We start from the raw sequence: 18180 nt of genomic DNA on the forward strand, positions 1-18180 counted from the left end.
TCACGAAACTGTTTGTATGGTACTGGTTTCGCTGGTCCATTTGATAGAAAAATTTGCATTTATGGAAAGCAGAGCAGTACTTTTTTCTGAAAGAAGCGTCAAATTTTAAAAGTACTTCGTTGTCGCAAATTGATTGATACGCAGATCATTAACCTTTTCGGATCCAAGCAGAAAATAGAATCCAGACTAATGTTGGTTGCTTTGAAATTTGGAAAAGTACTGCAGTCAGCTTACAAAAATTGTTTCCAAGGTAAAAATTAATCCTTATCGTACATCTTCGAACTCACTGAAGTCAATTGAAGTTTCATATATAGAACATTTGTGAAGTGGAAGGTTATGTGCCATTTTTAACCCTAGTCTTGCCTACAGCCTGAAATTAGCACTGCAGTCATGAACTATATAAGCAAAAACAGAGCAACGATTGTGGTATTACTTTTCTCCATTTTGAATTGTTATGTAGAAGGTCTATTCCGTGAAAATGCTTGCAGATAGAGAACAGGGATCGAAATTTTATTAATTTAACAATGAAATGAAAACTTGTCCCATTTTTCAATGGCTAACAAAGCTGCATCACGTGACTGGTTCCCGCCATTAAAAAAATTTGCTGACGCTATTTTCAGGGCGTTTATTGCAGCGATAAAAACACAATAGTTTATTTTTCTGCTGTAAAAAAACTAGGCTATTCAGCAAGAAAGACATGAAAATTGGTCTTTATCGAGTGTTGAACCACTAATATATGCTGTTTCAATACGTATATCTTTACAGCCACCAAATCCTCACGATGATCAACTCGGAAAGCTTCCACCACCAGCTCAAAGGGTAGTCAAGATTTTTAGATTCGAAATGATTTTTTGTGTTTACTTCCTTCTGGTCGCTCTTGCTGACAACATGTTTTGCAATAATGGAAACTCAATTCAAGCAGCGATTGCTTCTACACAGCCAAATATATCTTGTTCAGTTATTCATGGGGAAGATAAAAAGATATTTTCATGGAATCCCAACCAAACATATCATATAGATGTCATTTTATACGAAGCAGCTTGGAAAACTCTCATCAAATGTGTTAGTGACAAGATTCTTGCATTCAAATACGAAATTAAAGTATTAAATACCGTTTCTAACAACAGTCTTGAATCAGAAACAGTCCTCTCAGCAACCTCAAATACATCGGACGCAGTTTTATTTTCTTTCGAAAAACAGTTCCTTGAAATGAGTGAGGGCACAAATATGCCTTTCATAATGAACATTATTGAATCAAATACGACCTGGCTGTTTTTACAAGGTAACTTCTCTCGCCTTGGCAAGCTTCCAAGTTTTTCACAGCTTCCTCTTAACCAAAGTTTTCTTGAGTCTGCTTACAACAGAACCTCGTGGCAATTCAAACCGTATTCATGCAATTCCAATTTGGTTGTTGTTCTCCCGGCAAACCTTTCCAATTTCAAGAATGGTAGGTTGCATTTTCGGCTATTTTTAATTTAATAAATTTTAGGTTTAGAGGCCCAATTAGTCAATATGTGACATATCTTCAAAGAAGAGAAACCCAAAACTCCCACTTTCCACAATAATTATTCATTATTGACTAACTCAGTCACCAGCTAGCCTACATCAATAATCAGCATTTGAATGAATTTTGACTTTTGAAATTACCAATAGGCCTAGTGTTAAAGTTGTAAAAAGTTTAATAACCAATAGGCCTAGAGCAATTAGCGGCACCTTGAGCTTCAAAAATATCTAATAGAAAAGGTTTGATTGTCATCATAATGGAAATATCTTATGGAGAGATGCAAGAGCCATGACCCTCTGCTCATTCTTAGAAAGATTCTTGCTTATTTACTCGCAAGAGGCTCTATCCTTTCATAATGCTGATCGTTTGGAAGATAAGAAATCATAAGAAAACGTTTGAAAGAGTGTAGATTTTAGTTATTCCACAATTTGAAAACGTTTTGCAAGGTAATTCATGACATTCTTTTAATGAAGTTCGTAAACCAATGTGTACACGTTAAATTTTTAGTTTTTCTTGCAAATTTTGAATATCAGGTGTGATCTAGCGGTACAAAATGCTTATTTAGAATATTTTTGAATCAACTGAAACGCTTTTTCTTGTTTTCAAAGCATTACTCTTAGGTGCAAAATTTTTTTACAATAAAAAGTTTTTGAACCTTTTCAACAATTAATAGCACTTTTGATACCCAATCCCAATTTTTATATAATTTCACATATCTTATCCCTTCAGATAACAAAACCTGATTTATAAGCAAAAAAACACAATCTTAAAATGATATCGATCTTATCAAACCTTATAATGAACCTTTTTCATTTAAAATTGTATTCAGTAGACTCTGTTTATTTCAAGGTTTCCCTTTGGGCTTCGCATTTACTGCAAATCAACTCACGGTGTTAGAATGGGAAAACATTACATTGAAAGATCTTGATTATGAAATGCTAGTCACGATACAGAATAGCAGCTTGTTGCTACACAATGACACACAGTTATTCTTCATTCCAAGCATCGCTGAAAGTACTTCACCGGAAAGCATAGTTCAGGTGTTCAAGGTATGGGATAGATTTATTACCACAAAAATGGGTACCAGTATGAATTTCAAGAAATCTGTTTTGAATGTAAACACTACAGGTTTTTTAATTTTGAGCCTAAATATGAAGTACCAAGAAAACGAGCTGCCCAGCGACAAAGACAGCTCGGGTTCGAGGTTAAAAGGTATAGTGTGCCCCTAAGGCGTGGTTAAAAAAAGTTTGTTGACAAAGTCTAGCCTTAACATGTAATCAAGATTTTGACTTTGCTGACGGATTTCTGATATTCTAACATGGTTCATAAAGTTATGAAACAAGACCAAGTGGGGAAAGAGCATGTGCTATGTGGCTCAATCTCAGTCAAAATTGAAAAATTCTAAAATTAGATTTTTGTGACGTCATCACTTTGGAACTCTGTACAGCTTGGTTGCATCCCCGTCCTCTCTTCTCCTTATTCTTTCACTACGTTTGATAGTTAAAACTTGCCTACCGATTCAAGCACGTTAATTCTTTCTCAAAACAATCGATTCTAGTGTTTTATTTTCTAGAAAGATGAACTGTCTTCGCTGCAAATTTCCAAAATCCTTTCAATATCATCATCACATAGATGTGATGAAAATATCCACGTCTCATGGTTTGATGTTCTTACCCTCGTTCAACTGAGCAACAAATCCATTAGAGTCTTGATAGGATCAAGCTGGAACCAGCACCAAAGCTGGAAGGCCTATAGTCTACCGGACTGGCTCTCACAAGTTACGTACATTGAGACACAAATAGATTTTGACAGACACTCCTTCATCCTTGCGGCAAACATAGGCATGGTAAGCAATCTATTCTTTTATAATCTTTGGCTTTGGTTAAAACTTTTTTCAAAGCATAAAAACTCCCCAGGCTGATAAGGAATTTCTTCAAGCAACTTCAAATTTAGGAAGTTAGAAAAATTAAAAAATAAAAGAATTAAAGAAAATTAAAGACAATTAAAAAACAATTTAAAAATTTCCAAAAAAAATAAAAAATTAAAATTACAATGTGTGTAAATAATGGGGCTCTTGAAAGCTTGTTTTTGCCTTGGATGTGGTAAGGAGAAATTGATGGCTGTCATAACAAGAAATTTTAGAATATATATTATTATTTTCAGAGACCTCAGTTAAAAAAATTGCGCGGAAAAACTTCAAATTATTTTTCTGTGTGAAAACTATCTTATAGCTAAAGTGTAACTAACGTATACTTTTCATCCGGCTTGACAAGGAGGACAAAAGATAAAATAACAATTAACAGTATGTGGCCCGGTTCGAGTGCAAATCAATTAGCTTCAAGCAATAAACACACAAAACACGACATAGTTTTCCAACGCAAACCTTTATAAAAAACCAAATACTCTTTACAACTCCTTAACTTGATTCGAACAGTCCCTCTCTCTAACTAAACTAACTAAAAAAGTCCTCTTCCCGGGGGTAAGTCAGTTCTTGTAATAATGGTTAAAAGGGGGGTCTTCGGAGAGGTCCTCACACTCTCCCCCCACAAAATGAATGTCTTCTGGACATTTCAGTCTCCGAGATGTAAAGTTCTTGTGGAGACACATTGATAACAACGTTCACCGTTCAATCTCTTATGCTCTGACAGAGAATAGTGATTACTAGGACAATTCGACGTCTCGATGAGCCCTGAATTACATAATCAATGTCCTTTGAGCTGAATCCTAATTGAGTCCTGATTACATCCACAAGATCAGCAACAATGTATCATTGTTCGACTGGATATACTTTTTCTTTGCTGCGCAGCGAAACTTATCTTGCACTGTGATTGAACAGTAGTAGCGATTATGAAAAATCATGTTAGGCATATAGACCCTCTTATTTGCGTAGTTTGGATGTTTTTTTTTTTATTTGTTGGTTATTTTTAATTTGATATCATAAACGATAGTCAACACCGTATAAGTCTTACTAATAGTAAACAATAGGTCCGCATGGTGTGAAACACTGGACTGGTCGAAACATATTTTGTCTTTGTGGTGGTACAAGCGGTTGCCTCTGTCCAGCAAATGACGGATGCATAAATGGCACAAAGTTAGTCTGCGGTGTTAATGCAAGTGGATATATTGAGAAGATTCCTGCTTGATTGTCCACTGGTGTTCCTAACCCATAATACGACAATTTTGTTGGCGGGTTTCTAGTTCTTCTTGGGCGTTCTCGCTCAGGAGGTGGACTAGCAGAAACTGATCGATCAGGTAACCGCACTTCACTGTCTGGTACTTTCCCTTGTCTGCCCTGATTACTTTCAGCCATGGTGTTGGGCCCCTGTCCAACATCCCTGTGGCTATCCCCGTCCTGGAGCTGTGATGTATCACCTTCATTGTTCCCTATCAACTCTCTATTCAATGGTTCCTCTAAATAATGGCTCGCTTGTTCCAACTGATTTGGTGAAAATGTTGGAAATTGTTCCTCGTCATCGTCTTGGATGTTGACCTCGGGGAATGACGATTCTGGGCTTTTAGATGGCACGTGTTCGATCTCTGCAGCATTATTTGCTTTTCTTTTTGTGTGACCTTTTCTTGTGTCCTGTGGGGTTCCTACATGGGGAAGGAAGGGGCAAGGCATTAAAAGGTTTCTGTGCAGAACCCTTGTCCTTCCATCTTGATTTTCTGGACGCACCTCATAAACAGCAGCATTGGGACCTTTTCTGTTTAGAACGATATAAATCTTTTCCTCCCAAAATGAACGCAACTTTCCAGGGCCTCCTCGTTCTATTACGTTTTTTACAAGTACTCGGTCCCCAGGCTTTAGGTCAGAGCATCTTGCTTTTCTGTTATATTCCTCCCAACCATGTGCTGCACACTGTCCAGTTTTCTCTGCAGCAATACGGTAAGCATCTGTCATCGCATTCTTCCATTGCTTAAGGTATTCTGGATATCCTTTCACTGCTGTTACTTTAGTATTTCCGAAAATAATGTCAATAGGTAATCGTGGCTTTCTACCAAATAAAAGCTCAAAGGGTGAGAAACCTGTACTATCGTGACGTGTGCAATTGTATGCGAATGTCATTTTATTCACATGATCCTTCCAGCGTGTTTTCTTTTGTTCGCTCATTGATCTCAACATGGCTAAGAGAGTTTGGTTGAATCTTTCACATTGCGCATTACCCATTGGGTGGTAGGGTGTGGTTCTTGAACGAGCAATTCCTGTCAACTGTTCCAAGTGGTGGAACAGATCATTTTCGAACTCTCGACCTTGATCGTGGTGGATTCGTTGAGGGAAACCAAATCGGAGTATAAAGTCATTAAATATTTTGTCAGCAGCAGTTTTCGCAGATTTGTTCGTGGTAGGGTAAGCTTGGGCATAACGGGTAAAATGATCCACAACAACTAAAAGATATTCATACCCCCCTGTACTTCTTTCTAAGTGAACAAAGTCAATTGATATAAGCTCAAACGGTTGACTTGTGACTATGCTTTGAGCAGGGGCACGTGGTGGTAGTGATGGCTTTTTCCGTTGTAAGCATCTACAAACTTTGGTTACGTAATGTTCGATGTCTCTCGTCATGTGCGGCCAATAGAAACGATCTCGTGCTAGCTCTGTCACCCTTTCAGCACCCAAGTGTCCCATCTCATCATGAAGATGGCGGAGTACCAAAGAATGGTATCTTTTTGGCAAAACCAACTGCAACCTGTTGGCTGTCTTTCGGTACAAGGCTCTGTCTTTTCCCAGTATCAGCTTGTTCCATTCATGCATTAGTGTTTTTACCTCAGCTGATTCACCATGTCGATCTTGAAACGAAGGCCTAACTGGCTGTTCTTTATAAGCTAAGACACGGGCAACATCAGGGTCCTCCTTCTGCGCTTGTAAGATGTTCTGCAGAGGCAGGGGAGTGTGTTTTTCCATTTTGTTTGCATCTAATAGTTGGGTAGTATTTTGGTTAAGTGAAACTGCATGGATCCAATACACATTACCTTGATGCCTGGTGGTAACTGCACTGAGAGTTGCTGCAAAATCCATCTGTGATGTTTCTTGTGTGCATTCTTCCATGAACTTCTCAATGTTTGTTGGCATTCTTGAAAAGAAGTCTGCATCAACATTCGCTTTACCCGGTCGGTACTTGATGGTGAATTCAAAATCTGCCAATGAAGCTATCCATCTATACCCTGTAGAATTTAACTTTGCTGTACTCATAACATATGTTAAAGGGTTGTTATCGGTATATATTGTGAATTTTGGAGCGTAAAACAAGTAGTCGCGGAACTGTTCAGTTACAGCCCACTTTAATGCTAGGAACTCCAGTTTCCCGGAATGTAAATGGTACTTTCTTTCAGCTGGAGATAGCGTCCGAGAGGCATACCCTATCACTCTCATTTTCCCCTGCTGTTTTTGGTACAAGACTGCACCAAGTCCCTCTTGTGATGCGTCTGTATGAAGTACAAATGGGATGCTGAAATCTGGATAGGCCATGATAGGTGGGTTGGTAAGACAGCTTATAAGATAATTGAGAGCTTTTTGATGCGGCTCTAGCCAGACAATTGGCGCACGCGATGATGCTTGGCCTCCTTTCCCACGTGTGTCTTTTTTCTTTACTTTGGAAGTGCATGGCTGTTCAACCTTGAGTAAGTCATAAATGGGTTTTGCTACTCTGGAAAAGTTTTCTATATATCGACGGTAGTAACCCAGTAGACCTGTCAAATGACGAACTTCACCAATAGTCTTTGGTGTGTAGTCACGTAACTTGAGAATTGCTTTTGTGCTGTCTGGATCTATGCGATAACCATCTTCAGACACGATTCGACCTAAATATACAACTTCTTTCTTAAACATGTCACATTTTTCAGCTTTCAGCTTGATACCATTTTCTTTCAATCGTCGTAGAACCTTTCTTACATGCTCCACGTGCTCGTTGAATGACTTTGAGTATACAATGACGTCATCAAGATATGGTGCACAACATTCGTCTCTAAATTCCCCTAAACAGCTCTCCATATAACGTTGAAATTCTGCTGGAGCGTTTTTGAGGCCCATGGGAAGTCTTATCCATTCATAGAGACCCCAGGGTGTCACAAAAGCCGTTAAATGGCGACTTTCTGGGTCCATAAAGCCTTGATGATATGCTTTCCCTTGATCTATAGTGGAGAACCATTTGTTTCCGGATAAACTGTCCAACGTGTCCTGAATTCTGGGTATTGGATGACGGTCTGCTGTTGTTTTATCATTTAGTTCTCTGTAGTCAATACAGAGCCTCATTGAGCCATCTTTTTTTCGGACAATCACACAACAGCTACTATATGGCGATTTTGATTTCTGGATGAACTTGCGATTCAGGAGATCCTCGATGTATCTCTTGAGTTCAGGGTACAAGGGTCTTGGGACAGCAATGTAATGTTTCTGCACCGGTGTTGTATCATTTAGTATGATCTTATGTTTGAGGCCCTCTGCGCAACCTACATCTTGGCTACTTGTGCAAAAGGCATCACGTTCTTCATAAAGCATCTGCTGTACACTCCGTTTTTGCTCTTCACTCAAATGATTTCCTAAAGTAACTTTTGGTATCACGTCCGTTGCTAGCTTCTCGTCAGCCTCTAATTGTCTTTGACTGGTCCTGTATTGCTCATTCTTTGTAGACTTGAGTTCTTTTTTATTTCCTTCTTTATCCATTTCATTGTGATCTTTGAACTTCAACTCAACTGGTGTAACTGACCTAACAGGTTGCAGAAAACCCATTTCTGTACGTCCTTTCAAAGTGATGTCATGTGCACTAGTGTTAATGACATAAATTCCCACCTTGTCGCAATTTTCCCTTTTCAAAGTGAGCAAAGACTCGTGTACTTCCAAACCAGAGGGGAAGCTTAACTCGTTATCGGGCTCAAACAGCATAGGTGTTGGTCGGCTAATTAATCCAACTTTGCTGCGACATGAAATCTTTACTGTACTGCCTTTTGGAACAATAATGCTTTTCTTGCCTGTTCTAACAGTGGAAAATATTGGTGTTGACTTGCTGTCAACAAAACTCACAAAAGCATTTAAATCTGATTGTGACGTCTGAAAGAAACTTGCTGATAGCAGCGAGATAAGGTTAGTCTCATCTGGGACTTGTTGTTGACTTTTGATAAGTTCTTCGATTACATTGTACCCAATAATAGGCTGCTCAAGTTCGAATTCAGTTACTAGCATTGGTACTTCTACTGCATCTACATTTGAATTCAGAAGCTTGAAATTCATCTTAACCCACCCACTGTATGGCAATTTTGAACCATTGGCTGTTGTTAGTTCTAACTCAATGTCCTGATCAAGGAGATCTGCGATATCTTTTATCTCTGACTGTGGAAAATGTTTTCTAAGCTCTTTTGAACTCACGATTGATACTTGTGCACCCGTATCAAAAAGTACGGGTAACTCGATACCATTCATATTGCACTTGATCAAACATTTTCTACCCACTAGTTTCGACAGTTTTTCTTGTCCTTGAGGTGAGAGATGGCTAACAAAGACTCTATGATCCTCACTGTCACCTCTTCCATGCTCAACCCTTTCAAACTTATCGGAGAGTTCCTGAATCGCTAGACAAATCTGTTTATGATTAGCCCAGTCTTTTATTTGACATGCCTTACTACAATATTTTGATGTTTCACATGCAGCACAAATAAAAATATTTTTGTGTAGTTGTTTGCAGCTTATACAATGGTGGGACTCTACATCATTTGCCTTGGCTACTGGCTGTCCCGTGACAGCAGCCGGGGGCAGTTTTCCTGCCACGGTCCATTTCTTTGAGGGCAGTTGTAGGCAAAATGCGCACTATTCCCGCATTTCCAGCAATGAGTACACTTATCTCCAAGGCCTTTTTTGAAACATTCCTTGCATCCCCGACGGTTTTCACGAGGGGGTCTTCCTCTCCCTTGAGATAATATTCTATTATCCTCCCCAGGGGACTGAGCACGACTGCGGCTAACATCTTGTTTTAGAGAGGCCACTTCTGCTTTTATCGCTTGGATTTCGGACAGCAATTTTTGAGCTAGTGGTGTTTCCGCTTCTTTGTCCTTTTTGGGGCTCTCAGCTTTTCCCTTTGTGTTTTGTTCCAAAGAGACTTGTGCAACTTTTGCTTTTCCCTTCTGGCCTATTCCTAATTTGGCATTTCTTTCTGATTCTTCTGCACCAGCGAGGTTTAATTGTTGAATCAATTCAGCATCTGTAACATCTGGGCGTTGTAGGTGTGGTCTCATCCTCGTTCTGAGAGTATTGCTAAGAAGTCCAGTCTCGATTGCATGCAGAAACATGGACTGACACTGACTTGTATCATATTTTAATTTGCTCCCCTCCTGCTTTGATGCAAAAATTATCTTTTCCCGCAAATTTAGGGCACGTAGTAGAAAATTTTGAGGATCTTCTGTTGGTGACTGGGCCAAATTTGCGAGGCTAGCATATAGTTCACTAGCATTTTTCTCTTGATAGTGGGCGCGAATAATTTTCATTAGAGTTTCCAACCCCATTTCTCGCATCGCCTCTAAATAATCTTTGAGGGGTATTCCCGGCAGAATGCATTTTATGAGCCCGTCAACCAATTCCTTTTCGGAATAACCGCGCTCTTTGCCACTTTCCACTTGTCTACTGAGGCTCAAATAGGACAACTGTTCTTTTTGCCCCTGGGCCCCCACTGTCCCGACAATTCTGAATTCCCTTTTTAGAATTGCTTGCAAGCCCCTGTAATTTGTTTCAGATGTCGCCTGTCCATTCAAATCATTATCTATATGAACGTCGCCCCCTGTTCTCATTTTGACAGCACTCAATTTATCAGTCAACGCTTCCATCTCTTTTTGTTGTTTTTCCTTTAACAGTGTTACTTCCTTCTCTAAATCCTGTCTAACGGAAGCCAGTGTCTGTTGCTTATCTCCCCCGCCCGCAATTGCGCTCCTTACCTCAGTAATTTGTTTCAGAATATCCTTGAGAAATGCTGCCTTTTCTGTTTCTTTGCATTTCTCCGTTAGTTTTTCAATTTCCTCGAAAATCAATTTTACGGTTGCGAAACGGCTTTTGTCCAAATAGGTCGACTCTGAGATTGTCCCTAATTTATCGCAAAATTCATGAAGTGTCTCCTTGCGCATCCCTGTCAGTAGACCATGACATTCCAATAATAAATCATCGATTTCTTCCCCAGTTAGTGCCATTTTGATACTACTAAAATACACGAAAACAGTCTCGACTATCCGCAATGGCACAATTTTAACGGGCCTAACGTAAACAAACGCAACTGAGAGATCGAGAAAGACACAAGAAAATCAGACTCAAGCCTCGCCAACAAAGCACGAAAATAATCATAAGAGAAAAACAACAAATCTTGATACGATATTGCCAAATAATTGCATCATTTCAACTTCTGTGTTCTTCTGGGTGGCTTCTTCTTGAGAACATCAATTTTGAAAGAAAAAATTGAAAAGATTTGCACTTACAGTTACTTGCTTGTCACGTCGTGGTCACCAGAAATGTGGCCCGGTTCGAGTGCAAATCAATTAGCTTCAAGCAATAAACACACAAAACACGACATAGTTTTCCAACGCAAACCTTTATAAAAAACCAAATACTCTTTACAACTCCTTAACTTGATTCGAACAGTCCCTCTCTCTAACTAAACTAACTAAAAAAGTCCTCTTCCCGGGGGTAAGTCAGTTCTTGTAATAATGGTTAAAAGGGGGGTCTTCGGAGAGGTCCTCACAAGTATAACAGAACATCGCCCCCATTTTGAAAATTGTTTGTTGCTATATATTTATAGTAATAGCGGTTCACAAACAGTGAGATTATTTTACGAGGGCTTCAAATAAAAAAAGATCTATAAATAAAAGCATTCAAAATTTTCAAGCAACTTGCGTTACGCAACGAGACTGTTTTTATGCTTTAGTCTAACTTTAGTCTCAACACAAGAATAGACTAGCCAAATGTAAAGCAACACGTGGAAATTTTAGAAAGATAAAAACACTTTGACCTGTATAAAGAACATTTTGATAACACAAAAAAATCACCATGCTTATCACTCGGTATTTACTTTGCAATCTCTCTATTTCGACCTTCATTGTTACTATAGCACGTTTAATTTAGCGCTTTATCGGCCGTGCGTTTGCACTGTTGTAGTATCATCTTATCGATGACGTAACTGAAAGTCAGTTTTCATAAAAAACAGTTCTCAAGAATAAATCCAATCTTGTTTTCAAATCTGCAGCCCAAAAGAACGATTATTTTGGTTTATGACCTTGCTGATTCAGAGAGGAAGGAGCTTAAGTTGACCTCAACTCCGTTTTTTCTTGACCACGCCTTAGAAAAGCCGAAGCTTAAATTGCTAGCAAAAGTTCCAGCAACTCTGCTTTATGACCAGTTTGAGGTATGTTTATGCTAAAAATAATGCTGAAATTTGTAAATAATAGAGAATTACAATATTCTAGTGTTATTATGATAGCTATATTATGTTATTATTCTTTTGCCAACTTAAAGAGAGCTTCCTTTTTATTTCCACTTTAGGACTAGCAGGAAGTTCACCCTCAAAAATCTTTTAAGTAAGACTTTAAGAAAGAGCATCATTTACCATTTTAGTCAACTAATTTGCTCTTTTTGTAGATTTTCATTTTTGAAGATAACATAATTTGATCTGGTATTTGCAGGAATATTGCAAATTTCAGAAACGTGATTCAAATGCAAAATAGAAATAGATAAATCCTTTCATTTTTGATTATGTGATTTTGTTTCCATAATTGTTGTGTTAATTGCACACATTTTGTTTCAACAAATGCCGTTACATCTCTTCACCTGGATGAAATGATACTTAATAGCACAGTGATGCCATCCTAAAGATGCGACAAGACTCGAATTTAAATCAAAATTAAGAACTGCCTGAAAGTTAAACTAATAAATAGCGCCAAAATCTACTACCTCTGACAGAAACTATTTCTTTGACTCTTTTAATGGTCATGTAGTGATTTGCTAACCATTTCCCATTTTTAAACAATTTGCTGAGCCATGCTATTTAATATTGAACATGCACTTTCTTGTTAATTGAACTATTGAACATACAATCTCTAGTACACATTGTTGAAACGTCACTAAAGTTAGCTTTTTGTAAGTGGTACTATTTTGCACAATTTCGATACAAACAGCTTCCAGTCTACACAATTTCCATACAAACAGACATGTGCGCGAATTCGAATCTTTTCACCATATGTGCCTAGGCATTTCAAAACATCCCCTATAAACTAAACTTGAATATTTGCTCTTCGCTTTGATTCTTTTCTTATACTTTGATAGGCTCCTTGCTTTTGTCTTGAATACAATCAAAAGATGATTCCATTGAAAATTACTCTTATTTCTAGATGTAGTACCTGCTTCCCTTTTGCCTTTTCTTTTAAGAAAACTTTTCTTATTCTCGATTTTTACTGAGAAAAACACAAGCCTTGTTCTTGCTATGTTTATTTCGATTTAATTCATCTACCGCGTTTTCGCTTGCTCAGAAATATTTCTCGCGAAATAATTTGAAAAAAGAAATTGAAGCAAATCCATGCTCATTTTTGATTTGAAACAAAAAGTATATTTCAAGTGTGGAGTCCATGACAGCAAATGTAACTTCGTTACGGTTAAAAACTTTTACTATTTATTTGAATTTTCACCACTTCAAACGTAAATCTCATCTGTAAGGAGTGTTTCTCAGTGTTTTGTTTACATTATGTGACAATTTCTGGTAGGAGTTTCTTTTCTTATCCTGTTCTTCCCGAAGTCTCATCACTATCGCAATCTTTTATCTTAACTGAAGACTAAGAGATTTTCTAAAGCAATGGTTTAACCACAACAACTTTGCTATGACGAGAAGAAAAGTTCAAGCTTCGAAAATATTCAAAATAGAAAACGTTTGCTTGAGGATAAATTGTAAAGAGAAAATTAGATCATTAGATCATTAGAATTATTAACACGGATAATTTTGAAGAATTGACAATAACTTTGAACACGGATATTGTCTCTGAATGAAGAGGAATTATTAGGTGGTCGAACTATCGAGCCATGACTGTGAAAAGCTGATTTGGTGCTTTGTTTTGCAACGCTGTATTGTTTTTAAAATCTCTTTAGACGTGCATGTAATGTGTGAATGGAAAATCATATTGTAACCGCGTTGTTATATCATATGGCAATAGCGTTACTAGTAGCCTATGTTCTGTTCATTTTAGATATGGCTTTCAAGAGATGCAGGACACAATTTCAGGCAAATATTTGGTGTCCAAAGAGACGAGAAAATACTACAGGTAGAAACAGCTACAGAATCTCAAAAAGAATTAGTCATTATAACCACAAGCAATGTCTTTAGATACAGCTCATTTGGATTGCGAAGGCAGTTGATCAACTCGGATCTGCACTGCTTAGCTACAAGCCAATCCGTATTTATTTCAAATGGAAGCAAAAAGTATACATTTTTTTGCAGTGACTCGGTCTTTGGTCCGCCAGATATTCCGAAAATTGTGAGGTTTGATATTGAAATGTCTCTTATTTCTTCCCTGTCAAGTAGCATTGTAAGTGATTTTGAAATGAAAGTGAGCATGCCAGATGTGTATAACAATGTGCACGACATTATACTAAATATGAACATTTTTTGTGAGATTTCCAAGTTTCCGAATATACATCTCTGTAATGCGAAAGGAGAACAACCTCAATCACATACACTTAAGCTCCACCCAGAGATGCAGTATTACCCAAACTGTACATATAAACTCAAGAACTACAACATCTCCATGTACATTATGACAGCAGCTCCAAACCAAGAAGGACAGTCGTGTAAACTTTGGACTGCAAGCATGATTGGCCGTACTGTAATACTTTTGAAAGCTCAAGCATCATGTTGGGTGAAATGGCTACTGAATGATACGATTGCTATTGTCAACTGCTCAGCCTACAACCTGAAAGAAGAAGAAGAATTCTTCAGTTCCTCTGATATTGCGATTGTTGATTCAAGTGGTAGTGAGAGATGCCAGAAAAGCAGCTCACAAGTTTACATGGCCGATTCACCTGGATTATTTGAAATAAATTCTACTTTGTTTTCCTTTTATGATCAGGTAATAGAGATTGGTGCAATATATGTTCGATTGGATAATGCGGTTGGGAAACTGTCATTCCACGAAAACAGAACATTCTTCGCACTACTGGGCAATGTTACGTTTGAAAAATCAGCATTTACCTATGTCTGCTTCATTACTGATCATGATAGCGATGATAAAAGCAAATCGCTCTTTAAAAATAGTTTAAAACCATGTCATTTTGATGTTGCATATCAAGGCCTACAATCTGCAGATGTGTTTCTGGATGCAAATGATGAAACAGAATTCAATTTGACATTGTCAAAGATTCTCAATGAACACCCTTACTTGGACCAAATCCCGCCTTTTGCAATACAACCGATTGAGCCGACACACGTGAAAGTCCAGATTAAGTCCCGTATGAAACTCACGCCAATGACTGTTGAGGTTCTGATCAAGCAGAAACCGTACAGCAATGGCACTTCACTGCTAAGTATCTACGCTACTACGCAACCCGCGCATTGCAAAGGATCTCATAAGCTGATCACTATTCACGGAACTTGCCCACCTGGTAAACATCTTACCTTTGAGTATCCTCTTGTCTATGACAGAAACACGTGGTTGTATGGGAATCCAAATGACCACGAAGGCTTTACTCGCCTTGCTACAATTCCGTTCAACTACCAGCCACCTTCAATACTCGGTAAAGCGATTCCGTTGACGCCCAACATCTACAATGCAGACCCAAGCAAACCTATGCACAGGTCTAGCTACAAAATCAGTAGGGATATTGCCAAATACAAGCAATGCCATGGGAAACAGTCAAGGTGAGCTTTCCTTTTTCAAATTATAATGGGAAGAAACAGCCTTTTTGGAGAAATCCGACGTGTTTCTGTTTAGTGAGTTTTCCTGCGCACTTATTAAGGCTTCGTCTATACTGAACTAGGCATGACCAACTTACAAAAGCATGTCAAGATTGCAATGGCATTATCTTCAAATGACCCATATCACTTTCATACCCAGTCACTCTTGGGTGAGACATTTATGCAAAGTCTAATGAATTTAGTTGCAAAAATTGCTTGGTATCTAGAATTATGCCAAAATGCAAGAGGAAAAACGCCACTTTTTGTTTTAGTAGGTAGAATAGAACTGCAGCTTAAAGGTTTTAGGACGCTCAACAACGTTTTGCAACGTTATCCCTCCACTACCCCATTGCGTTTATGCCTTGTATAGGCATCCTCCATATTTTTTGGCTTCATCAATTTGTCTAGAGGCTTCTTCCATGTTAATAGTAGCTTGTTTTTTGTCTCTTCCTCTTCATTCTTTAAGGCTTATTTAATGCTTTTAGAGGGATGTTTTCGGAGGGTTCTTTCGTGCATTTCGAATCCTTAGATCTCGAATCATTCTCAAAGTTTTATAGACCTAGGGGCTTCTTTAATACTTCTAGAAAATTCACGCTTCCAGTAGGGGCTTCCTCCTCGGATATTATCAAATTGTCTCTTCTCTCATTAATCAAACGGATGAGAATGAGCCATTTGAGATCTTGATTCGGGTATACTGGAAATGGACTGACATGACCTTTGCCCCATCCATAATACAGTATTTGTTCTACCAATCCCATTTAAGAAATATCAAATAACAAAAATAAATATCATTTTGAAAAGTTAGCTAAAAAAATTGTCAAGGAGGAGAACCGATTTCGTATATTCCTTTTTCAGATATTCTCTTTCCTTTACCAAACCTTGAAAACCAGGGTTGATGTAATGAGTTGAGAATCAATAACCAACAGCATTGTAAATCGACAAAAAACAATCCTTTGTGGCCCTTTGTCCTGGCAAATGAACTTTAAATGAAAATGCATAAGCGAATTTACAAGGTTTGGTGCGTAGAACAGGACCAATCAGGCAATTTATTATTGCATTTAACCAAAATTAAAATAAATCTTTAAATATTTTCTTTGCTAAAGATTATTTTTTCTTTATTTCTATATCTTTATTTTCCTATCTGCTTCAGAGCCAGCTGCGGTTGCACACTTAACGCAACCATTTCATCACGGCCAGATGAAACTGACTGTATTCAGAGAGTGTTTAAAGTCTATTTCATGGAAGAGTTTACGCCCAAGCTGTTCGTTGTAGACAGAGATGGAACAAGGACCGACCTAAAGTTTCCTTACTGCATCACAGAACTGAATGAACGCAAAGATTATTCGATAGAAAACAAAGTCAGACCTGGTTGCATGTCAGCTGCGAAAAAGAGCGCTCTGAAATTTGATGGTTCTGGTCTATTTCACTTCAGAGTAAATGTTATTAAATCTGGTTACACGTTTTGTGACTTGCAAACCTACTTTATCATTTTTGTTGCTGATGCACCGATGCCTTACCCTGCCCAGGAGCTAGTGAGAGCGATGACGTCATTTTGTTTTGGGTCAATCATACTTTTCGTGTTTTTGATTAACTTTCATCTTAAATGATCGGGAAAAAAGCATTTATCTCCAGTAAAATCCGGTTTATTTTTTTCTCTGTGATCAAACACAAATGTTATTGTCTTTGCAGACTAGGTTTCGCAAATGCACTATAAATAAAAGCATTCAGCTATCCAAAGAAATCACCAGCTGTTAATGTTTCCTTTTGATGATAGGCTGCTTAAACGTACTTGCTGTTCCTCCTACCAATTAAAAAGTTTTCAACTGAACTTTCTTTTTAATCAATCCACTGTTAGAGTAATCTATCAAGTAATTACATGATAGGGCGTTACTTATGAATCAAATAATTTGCATCAACTCGACTCTCGTTTCTGCAAACTGTCTCTACTCCCGCTTCTCATTTCTTCGCTCCTAGGAAGAGGACAAGATGGAAAAATCGCAAAAAGGGTGTATCCGATTAGGGAATGGTTTATTTATGATTTTACAAAAAAAAGAAAGGCGTAGCAGTGTTTGCTTATTTAGTAGGAATTCAATGTATTGGAAGAACACAATTTTAGTCCATTCTCCAATCAACTTTTAAACGAAGGCTTATGACAAATATAGCAAGCATTACACGGGCTTTGTCTGAGGAAATGGCACTTCATCCGCTTGTTTACACGTTCTTCTGAGAAATGTCCATCCACTTGAATATTTACGGTTAAAATAACTATTATCCTGTTGAATAGGCCTAAATCGATGTATTTCTAAAATGCTGAATATCTTGAGATCTTGACGGCGAACGGTTAATCTAAAAGACCATGCTGTAATTTTTCTTTTGCTTATTTCGCTTCAACTGTTAATTTACGGATCTAACACACCTCGTTTGTGTTAGGAAGTTAAAAACCCTGCATCCCTCAGCCGCAGTTTCCCCATTAACTTACGATTTAATTTTCACCAGGCTAATTTGCATAAATTCAAAATGGTAGCGCTTCAGCAAATCAAAAGATTTTTCCAAGATGCTCTAGTAAACGTCGTTAACTAATAATCCATTATTTATTCCAAGTACAATTTTACCAAGATCCTAATCATTTTCTGTATCAATAAATATTAACTTTCAAAAACTTTAAATTCATTTCTAAGATTTCTTCATGGCACGATTGATTCGCCTGGAGCTGCATGACACAATGATGCATGGTGCGATTCTGATTCCCCACAGGTCTAAAATTTTCTATACATT

General features: G+C 37.9%; 1 protein-coding gene across 1 annotated transcript; it reads left to right on the forward strand.

Annotated features, from left to right (window-relative positions):
* Nucleotides 1-80: 80 nt before the first annotated feature.
* Nucleotides 81-18102, forward strand: LOC135696077 (uncharacterized). The gene is made up of 4 exons (XM_089112548.1): nucleotides 81-3350; nucleotides 11716-11874; nucleotides 13703-15369; nucleotides 16556-18102. Exons 1-4 carry the CDS (start codon nucleotides 3348-3350, stop codon nucleotides 17010-17012), a joined length of 2286 nt encoding a protein of 761 aa, XP_088968674.1. The 5' UTR covers nucleotides 81-3347; the 3' UTR covers nucleotides 17013-18102.
* Nucleotides 18103-18180: the final 78 nt, after the last annotated feature.

Source organism: Rhopilema esculentum, chromosome 14 (assembly GCF_057945365.1).
Source record: "Rhopilema esculentum isolate cy_ngs chromosome 14, ASM5794536v1, whole genome shotgun sequence".
Classification (NCBI taxonomy): domain Eukaryota; kingdom Metazoa; phylum Cnidaria; class Scyphozoa; order Rhizostomeae; family Rhizostomatidae; genus Rhopilema; species Rhopilema esculentum.